Source organism: Nannobrachium achirus (genome assembly GCF_963921795.1).
Source record: "Nannobrachium achirus genome assembly, chromosome: 8".
Lineage (NCBI taxonomy): Eukaryota > Metazoa > Chordata > Actinopteri > Myctophiformes > Myctophidae > Nannobrachium > Nannobrachium achirus.
In genome coordinates, this window is record NC_137817.1 from 34807725 (window position 1) to 34818081 (window position 10357).

General features: G+C 39.7%; 2 protein-coding genes across 2 annotated transcripts in view; one reads left to right on the top strand and one right to left on the bottom strand.

Annotated features, from left to right (window-relative positions):
* Window positions 1-2930: 2930 nt before the first annotated feature.
* On the bottom strand, window positions 2931-6359 carry hmgb1b (high mobility group box 1b). Its single transcript, XM_080730897.1, has 5 exons — window positions 6238-6359; window positions 4605-4760; window positions 4337-4482; window positions 4073-4247; window positions 2931-3500 (listed from the first exon to the last, which is right to left on the bottom strand). The coding sequence occupies exons 2-5, from the start codon at window positions 4749-4751 to the stop codon at window positions 3372-3374; spliced, it is 597 nt and encodes a 198-aa protein (XP_080587023.1). The 5' UTR covers window positions 4752-4760; window positions 6238-6359; the 3' UTR covers window positions 2931-3371.
* A 3135-nt stretch (window positions 6360-9494) lies between these two features.
* tex26 (testis expressed 26) overlaps window positions 9495-10357 on the top strand; it is a gene marked incomplete at both ends in the record, with an annotated part of 5940 nt that continues 5077 nt past the window's right edge. Inside the window, 2 exons of the mRNA XM_080731846.1 lie at window positions 9495-9598; window positions 9835-9997. Of these exons, the coding sequence (XP_080587972.1) occupies window positions 9495-9598; window positions 9835-9997 (267 nt within the window). The remainder of the gene's footprint in view (window positions 9599-9834; window positions 9998-10357) is intronic.

Here is a 10357-nt window from a genome sequence, read left to right on the forward strand (position 1 = left end):
AGTTAAATCAAACAACACAGTGCAAAAGAGTATTCAACATGGACTTTCCTATTGTTAATAATGGAGGAGTGAAGAATATTTCTATGACGTAATTATAATAATGAATCATAAAATATTGTTGTCTAAGAATCTTGAATGAATTATTCCAATTTAAGGCCTAACTTGCATTAGGAAAGTTTTTGTATACACTATACTGTAGGTGACGTGACTGTGGCTTACCTGGAACTGTGTCTTCTTTAACTTCAAATGAATAGACAGATTCAGTGAATGACAGCTGGGTGAGTTGTCTGTTATGACGGTGCACACTGGCTGAGCCATACTCCACGGCATCACTAGATGTAGCATACCAAGTGGAAAGTGCATTCAGCCCCTGGATGGTAGCAGGATACTGTTTGTTGTTGTTTACATAATTTGTAGATCCAGATCCCATAGAACATATAGTGTTTAGCACCTGTTGAATAACACCAAAATGAATTAATGTTATATGAAAAAAGAAGAAAAAATTATGGGACATGCAGAGATTGCTAGAGGCAGAGGCTGACATTTCTAAAAGGGCATTTTAGTGGAAATATCGAAAATATATTTTTTACTACTTTTCATTGGTTCAATATTTCTTTAACTAACACAGACATAAAGGCTATACTCGAACTTTAGGATTGTCAAAAAGCTAGGAGAGACTATAACTGTTAGAAATATGTAAAGGCTAATAAGATATGATGAAGTTACAGGGATGCAATAGAATTATGTCTATTTTAATTAATTTTTATCACAATTTCATAGTGTTGTTTTGTATTGACAATAGATGGATTACATCTGGAATGTGAAAAAGCATTGACTGCATCCTTTATGAGAACACATTCTGGTAAACGTGACGTGTGTAGCCTACTAACTTAAATAAGCAAAATACAAACCTCAGCATTAAGAGTGTGCGGTTCAGAAAAGTGTTTTGTCTCACTTGTCAATTTCTGAGATTCTATACATGCCAATGTACTACCACAGCAATGATAGATGCAAGATAACACCCTTAAATATGCACATCAACTTACCAGAAGATGAAATAGTAATGCTCTGTGTTTTTGCCATTGTCCAGAAATGTCCATCATCATGTTTATTTAGTAGATGCACTTTTACTTGGTCGTATTTAATGTCTATATCACATTTTAGAATAAAATTCTCTGCCTAATATACTAAAACAAGACAATGAAGTGAAGTCCTGGGGACACCATAGTAGCAGTATCCATGCAAGACCAGTGACGGGAAAACTATAAAAGCTGTATCCATAGCAATTACTCAATACCCTTGCCTGTAATCCTGAGTGGCACGCCCCTTTGACATCACTGGACACAGATCCAGTGTCACAAAAAGTTCCTTCAGTGGCACCAAATGAAGCAGCTGACTTGAAGAACAACCATGTGTCACCGCTCTAGACTCATTCATCTCCCTTACCATCAAACTGGCCACACAAATTAGCAGAATATAAATCAGCATAAATTGCAAGTATCTGCTATCAAAATGAAAATAATTATGTTGGTTGAAAAAATAATTCATAATACTATTTTTCCTTCCCTGGATTTTTTCAGCAAAGGGGTATCGTAACACATTTTTGTAAAGTATATAACCATGGGTGATCCTTTCTTTCTGCATGTGAGCGAGGAGGTTCATTCAGAGCCTGCAAGGCATTCATTCGATGAATCAAAAAGAAAGGGTAGAACAAAGACAACAACTGCCACACGAAAACATTGATTTCAGAAAGGGACAGACAGAAAAAACATTCCACAGAATGTTAAATTGCTCTCTGCAATGATCAACATGTTCTAACATAAGCCTGTTGGTTATCTTCTTGAAGCAAATTGAACAACATAATTCTTATAATAAACAACGAAAAACTAATTATAACAACATGCAAAGATTGAAACCATCATTTCCAAGTACACTTTTTTATCTTAAATGTTTATGAAGTTTGAGTTCATGAAAATACACAAGTATATTATGAGATGAAAAGCTTGAAGTAATTGTCATATTTGCAAACACCTTTAGAAGTAAGGCATGTCTTTGTATAGCAAAGGGCAACGTTACTGAGGGAAACAAGAAACTGATCAATGAATAGCCTATGTGAACACTATGTGATTGTGAGGCCACTCTGTGAGAATATTCAGTTACAGGGAGAGGAAACTCTATCCCACCAGTAGCTAAATAAAAGCTTCTGCACAGCAGAAACTTAGAGAAGAAATGCTTCTCTCAACACTTTGGCAAAGTTTAATAGTTTCTTTGGTAAATGTCAGTACCTCCGCCATGCAATTACTGAACCAATGCATAAATTAAAAATATACTTGAAGTGAAATGAAGTGTCTTCTATTGTTATCTTCAATTATGGCGCCACCTTCTGGATTTAGATGTGTCAAGCACCAATAAACAAAGTAGCTACTGTCAGTCTCTCTAACAGGTCTAAAGAGCAGCCCTCCAAATTGTGCCAATGTACTTCTCACAGTATGCAACACTGGCTAAGAGGAGATAAAACTATTAAAGTAAAACACAAGTTGTGGGTGATACAGGTAGACTGCTTCCCAGCACAATTGCATTATAGACTACTGTAGTGGGTTCTTTTAAATGTATTTGACCATTAACCTTGATCTAAGTAGTATGTAATTTTTGTGTTTACTATTGCTGATTAACAAGTGTACCATCTGTAATATATATTGTAATTGCCAGTTACAAAACTGTTTTGCAAATTTCTGAAAGCAATTATATCCATCCCAATGCATTAAGATAGCTTTATACACATAGCTAGAGAGCAAAGGGCTCCAATTGAATATAAATCCACTAGTGCTGAACACACACTGTGTAAATTACACAGCTCTCTATATCTCATGGATTATATGCCAACTGATTGGTATACTTTTCTATTAAAAACTGGATTCAGACAACTCAACTTAAAAAAAAGGAAAACAAAACTTTTATTGAACAGCTGCATCTGATATTAGAGTGGTATTCAAAGAACAATAAGAATACATTGACAACACATGAAAAAATATTCTTTAAAACAAAGAAAAATACACTACCAACTCAGACATCTTGGTTCGAGTTGTACACCCTAAAGTCTAGTTACTTCCATACTGATATTATAATCCTCCTAAATAGTTTAAGAGTATGGCAGGAATACAGAACTACCACTAGAAAAAAGTCTTAACTTAAGATATGTAGTGTTAACTTTACAAAAAAGGAGGGTAACACTGTACATCTTAAAAACATTAAATATACACATGTTCTTGTTCAATCTGACTTTTTGTTTCAAGAAAACTGCAGAACTGGATATAATAGGGTTATATGGCATAAACAAGAAACCAGGCCATGGCACCTCAGACCTCCACAATTTACTCATCGTCCTCTTCGTCATCATCGTCCTCCTCGTCGTCGTCTTCATCATCGTCCTCATCATCTACTGCAGCCGCAGCAGCTGGTGGTGGTGGTGCAGCACCCTTTGTACGGTAGGCGATGATGTCCTGTTGAAGGTGAGAGAGGTTTGTAATCACTTGTAGAGGCCGATCAGGTTGCGAGATAAGGCGACCCAAGGCATTAATCAAACTGGCCGTTCGTGTTGATTTTGACAGCACATTTTGAATAAAACTGTTTAGTTCTAGTCATGTTTTAGTTATCTGAAATGTTATCAGTTGTCGACTAAAATGTATTTTGGCAGGCCTTGGTGGTGTGGTAATGGCAGATTTTACACTTGGTTACATGCTGAAAATAGTAGATCTACAAGCTCACAATGCGTTGACAGATTTTGAACTTATAGATCTGTTATTTTCAGAGCACAACCGAACAAAATGTATTCTAGTTCTACTGGATCTCTTCTTCACTAGTCCCTCCCTAACATTTTAGTCCAGCTTTTATTTGTTGATGAAATCATCAATATATTCAGTCATAGTTTTAGTCATCATAGCTTAGTTTTTAGTTAGTTTTCATTTCAGCGGGGGGGAAAAAGGTAGTTAATTTTTTTTTGCCATAGTTTTAGTCGGCGGAATCAACGCTACATTAGTATTAATCAGATCTAATAATACAACCCTCCGCCTACCTTATCATACTTCTCCTTCAACTTGGCAGCCTTTTTCTCATATGGCTGCTTCTCGTCAGAAGCTAACCTGTTCCACATCTCCCCCAGCTTCTTTGCCGTGTCTCCAATGGAAAGCCCGGGACTATCACCCTTTACCTTGCCACGGAAGTCGGCACAGAAAATGAAGAACGCGGACCTGTAAAACAAACAGTATACATTTCTCATACTTTTGTCAATTTCGGCAAGCAGCAACAATGATGAAGATGGTTTAATTTGGTCACATACGGTGGTCTCTTGGGGGCATTAGGGTCCTTGAAGCGCTTCTTCTTTTGGCCCTTGGGAGGAATGTAATGTGTCATTTCGCTCTCATAGCGGACCTTGTCTTGTTTTGCCATGTCTTCAAACTTTCCTTTCTCTTTGGGTGACATTGTCTGGAAATGAATAAGACACAAATTAACAAAACTGCTTAAGAAAAAAAAGGCACATGGGGATTCCCATATTTCTGTAAAAAAAAAGAAAACAACAAATATTATCTCAGTAAACATGAACCTACCCTCCATCGCTCAGAGCATTTCTTTGAGAACTCTGCAAAGTTGACACTTGCTTCAGGATGCTTCTTCTTGTGCTCTGACCGGCATGTTTGCACAAAGTAGGCATAGGAGGACATTTTGCCCCTCGGTTTACTTGGATCCTTCACCATCTTGATTTACTGCATGAAAAGGGAAAATATATTTGAGTGAAACATATCCAAGCCTATTACTCAACAGCAATGGCTATGTCTAAATATCCCTCTGCCCAATTGTCTGGATCTGCTTTGTCAGTTCCATCTATTGTCTAGGCCGGTGGGAAGGAGCAGTGGGAAGGAGGAGGAGGAGGTGGGGGAGGGGAGGGGAGGGGGGGGGGGGGGGGGGGGGGGGGGAAAAGAGGGAGGGGGTTGACTGATGAGCTATTGTATGAAGAGACCGTCATGGTGCCTAAAATATTGTACTTGGCTCTAAAAGACTTAGTTTGCTTCAGGTACAAAACATCTCTGTGCAGGACAGCGCCTATAGAGCCAGTTATAAAAGACGTATATGCATTCACCACTGTCTGTCTTGCTGCATTAAGATCCCATTAACATGCAACGTAACCCGCCTCCAGACAGCGTTGTGGATGGATGGATGCACAAGATTCACGTTAGCATTCGCTACCATCTTTGCTGGGCTAGCCTTCGTTAGCCATAATGGCTTCTTGCTTTGTGTCTTCTAGTCTAGTCACGATTGCATTTAGCAGCTAGCTGGCTAATGTTAGCACGCCTGCACAGCACGTATTACGACGGGGGCGGTGAAGGACTAGACTGGATGAATTGACTAGACAACACTGTGTGTGGTTACTGGGAACACTGGTGTAATAACATTGTTATAACAAGTGTTCCTTATCGTTATATTAGAGGATTTTTGCTAAAATCATACTGGTGAACGTTCCATGATGGGGCCATTAAAGGGTTAAATAAAAAAAAATGTTTATATCAAGCAGGACGACAGCTTCGCCAAGTGTGTAGACTTACATAAATTAACGTTTTCAGTTCAAAAAGCGTATTTTATCTTGGCAGACTTTTGGTATAAAAATGAGCTTATAACAAAAAAAGAGCATTATAACTAATAAAGATAACTATAACTATGTTGTTCACTATTGTATTTTTTTTAATAGTTGGTGTGAACACAGTCTGTCATCCACTTGACTTGGAACGATTTTTAAAAACTATATTTTTATAGTTATAGTGCTCAGTGTGAATGGCCCTTACGCCTTGGGTGGAAAGATGACGCAGTGTCTGCATCATTTCCTTCGCCGTTACATTACAAGGCTGTATGTTGCTGTTTTTATTTGCCATCAAACGTTATCTGACCAACTACATTTACAATGACACTGTAATGCGCGTTGCGCAAGACTAGACGTTCTACAGTGATGTTCTGCACAACTGTCCGTTAGCCCAGCCTTAGCTAACCCGCTAACTGGCTTCACAGCTTCTGATTAACCTTAATGTGCAGCGCTTCACAGCCAATTTGACGACCCAAATCACATTTTGCTCACACGTTCAAAAATGCACACTACCAAAAAGGACACAATAAGCATTTCAACAGTGTATTTCATTCATAAATCTTGTGCATTGTGGTGTAATTCTCTATCAGATGTGTGATGCTGCTTACCCCCAACGCACCAGGCCAGCTCAGTCTGAAACAATGGGATGAAAAGCTGCCTCAATGCGCGCTCTTTTGGCTGTGTGTGAAAAGCTCGCGCTGTGTGTGTGTTTTCACTGTTTTGGGCTCCGGCTAACAAGGAGTGGTCGGTGACGTCATTACGAAGCGGAAGTGCTTCTATTAGCTCAATCGGCAGAGGTTTGGGATTGTCATGACGTCACTTGTTTATCCTTGGTTACTGGTATCTTTAGATATGAGAGACTGCGGGCCAGGAGTATCGTGCATGGAGGTATTTTATCGTGCACTTGCGCTGAAATTCTGAATGCGCTCCAAGTTGTTTTTTGATTGGTTGTCCGTGAACACACAATGGCGTTGGCGCAGAAATTACACTACAAATACAGTAGTAGGCTAGGCCTAGATATGGATGGAGCAGTGCTTCTCAAACTTTTTTCATGCCAAGGACCCCCTAATTGACACTTAGCACACAGACCTCCATTTGAAAAGTTCAAAATTCTAATTCAATCATCTGACGTGAAATAAACACCTAATTTTAAGAAATGTTTTGCATAAGGGGATAATTTATATTTGTTAGCATAGCCTACAGTATTGATTGATTGATTGAAGACTTTATTAGAAGTTTGCATAAAGGTACAGTTCACTGGTACACAAGGTCAACTAAAAGGAGATCCTATACTATTATTTACATAGGAAACCATTGAAGTATCTCAAATAACATTGAATGACAGACGGATAGAACACATAACACACATATAACACGTATATTGCAAGGTTTGTTGTTTGAGGGGTCTACGATTTATGCTAAACCTGGGCCTGGAGAGATGCTGATGCAGCCAAAGTCTCTGTTAGGCCTATTAATATTAATCCTTGTGCTACGAATTATGTGCATTTTGGGTGCACAGTATGAGGGATTGAATGTATAGGAGTCTCACAGGCTAATGTTGGAGAACCCAGACATCAGTCATCTCCAAATTTGGGTACTGTTTCAGCATGCGTCTGTTACCATGGCGATAACGCATGCGCAGTACAGGCAGCGGTATTAGTGATGTCAGTTATTCCAAATGTGGGCACTGTTTAGTGATGTCAGCATGCGTGTATATCAGACAGACATCGGACAGACAGACACTCGTTTGTTTATTGGTAGGATTATATAGGCGTGTGACATCATCGTACCCGTAAGTTATGCGGGAACACTGAGTGCAAAAAATCACACCCGTGTGAAGTGGAGCTGTGTGTGTGTGTGTGTGTGTGTGTGTGTGTGTGTGTGTGTGTGTGTGTGTAGATCATGTGTACCGATTTTTGTGACATTTGAAGAAAATATGTAGGAAAAGGAGCAAAAAGTGTGTTTTGGAGAAAATTCAAGATGGCGGAAAATCTATCCTGGCGCAAATGGGCGTGGCCTATATGGGGAGATGCGTCTTGATCCAAGGAATCCAGGGAAAAAATAATTTTAATTTTCCGATCTACGGTTCAAGAGTTACGGGGCAAAACGTAAAGTGGGCCGTTATAGCGCCACCATGAGGCCGAGTGATGTAATTATTTTTCGATTCATTCTTAAAATCATTATGAATCTCCTCTCCGAGGTTTGAAACTGTAGCTCCTATGGTTTACGAGAGAAAAATACTTGAAAGTGATTTCTTGCATTGTCCCATTATAAGTCAATGGGGACAATTAAGCGTCGTTTTTTGCCGATTACGTCGGCATGGTAAGGCGGATCGGAACGAAAGGTAATAGAACACCATTCCCGGCCGAGCCGCACATTTTGATGTATATATTGCGCGAGTGGCGTAAATGGTGCGGCACTAGTTACGCGCCGAAGTCAGGCTACATACACACAGACACACACACAGACAGACAGACAGACACACACACACACACAGACCCACACAGCCATGTATAGGGAGCTGCACACAGCTCCAAAAAACAGAGTCAGTAGGAGTGAATGAGGAGTCATGAGGAGTCAGCAGGAGCCAGCAGGAGTGAGGAGGAGCGCTTCCAAACTCCAATGCTTCATGCTGCTTTATGTTTTGCCACTCAGTCTGTCAGTGCTGATCTGAGTGGCATATGAATCTATGATGCATACCCTCTATTGTCTGAGTGAGAATAAGGACACAATATCCTACAGTCCTGCCGAGAACCCTGGACCAAAATGCCATACAATATTAACGTACCTTTCTTGTATTTGGGATGACAGTATCATCCCCCAAAAAAGATATAGCCTACTGGAAGGCTCCTAAAGGGTCTATAATAGCTTAATTCGGCTGATTTACACTTTTAAAACTAATTTATTTGAGAGTGTTAGAAACCCAATGATTAGAAACATTAAATGTAAGTGGGTAGCAGTCACACTAGTGCTTAATTTTGCATGTAAAACCCCCTGCAGAGTGTTCACGTGATTGGGAACTGTTGTAGTAGGTCTCCATAACAACATGTAGCCTACCTATCTGACCATTAATGTCTGCTTCTGCAGGTGGTGTGTAGAATTTAATTTAGCCCATTACCCTTTTGTTTTATCGTAGAGTATAGACTTATTGTTAGGCATTCTTGTTGGGGTCTTTCTTGTGAACAAAACACTATTTGGAAAGGTTTCAGTTAAATCTGTTGCAAGTCATTGAACCATGATGGCAGCCAGAGGTAATGTTAAAACTCCATGTCATATAGCACTCAAATTGATTTAACTAGTTTGCACATTCTAGACCTGTTGTTATCTGCGATTAGCTATTTGGCATAAGATTATTCAAAAGCAAGCCTTGACTGGTTTAGCCATATGGACATTTGCTGTTTGTTTGCTCTGGTAGTTTGCTTTGCTTATTTGCTTTCCTTTGCTGTGTTTGATATTTATGAATCATTTATGAATTTGAATGGTTTGTTGGTCTGTTAAGACTTTTCCAAAAGAAAAAGATAAATAGATAAATGATCAACAAGCTTACACCGCAGTGTACCATGGCGCGTTGTGAGCTTGTAGATCGGTGTTTATTGTACAAGAAGTATAGGTCTTACAGTAAGTGGTTGGGTGGTGGTTAACATGTCTGAAAAACAGACATGTTTCTGTGTGTGTGTGTGTGTGTGTGTGTGTGTGTGTGTGTGTGTGTGTGTGTGTGTGTGTGTGTGTGTGTGTGTGTGTGTGTGTGTGTGTGTGTGTGTGTGTGTGTGTGTGTGTGTGTGTGTGTGTGTATGGATGGGGGGGCTCAGCTTGTGTCAGATGTAAGAAGGGACTACAACAAAAAAGGTTGGGAGCCTAGAGAGTAATGATTGTTTCTTTTGTAGATGAGAAACCGTGGTGGGACCCATATGAAACATCTCAGAAGAGGGACTTCATCTACCGGCCAAACTTAACAACAGACATTCTACGGTATGCAAATATTATTAGACTTGCAGTAAAATATAGAGTGTTTCTGAGTTCAGAACTCATCATCTAAAATAAAAACGGTGTGTGTGTGTGTGTGTGTGTGTGTGTGTGTGTGTGTGTGTGTGTGTGTGTGTGTGTGTGTGTGTGTGTGTGTGTGTGTGTGTGCGTGCGTGCACGCGTGTGTGTGTGTGTGTGTGTGTGTGTGTGTGCGCGTGCGTGCTTGCGTGTGTTTTTCTTAGACATGCAACATTACAGTCATATAGAAACTCATATTCACTATCTGGACCTGTGGGTTCAACTTCATACAATGAGGATTTTTGCTGGAAGCTGACTTCTAAACCTGAATGCATTCGAACAGGATCAGCTTCAGGACAAAGGAGAAACAATCCACATCCAAGTGAGGTTGGTATTTAAAGGTATCCTTAGCTAATGATTTAACATAGTCGGTCAGTTGTTTTCTTTGGCAGGCCAGAAAAAAGTGCATTGCAGTAGTCGAGTCTAGAGAAAACAAAAGCGTGGATCAATGTTTTTGCATCGTCCAATGATAGATAAGCTCTAATCCGTGCAATATTTCTAAGGTGGAAGAAGGCAATGTTGGTGACGTGATTAATGTGTGTATTAAGTTCAGTTCAGCATCAGTGATCACACCCAGGTTTTTTTTTACTGAAGTATTACTTTCTTTAGCCAGGCTGCCGAATCTACTTGTTATTGATTCTCTCTGCTCTCTTGAACCAATTATGAGAACTTCTGTCTTGTCCTCAT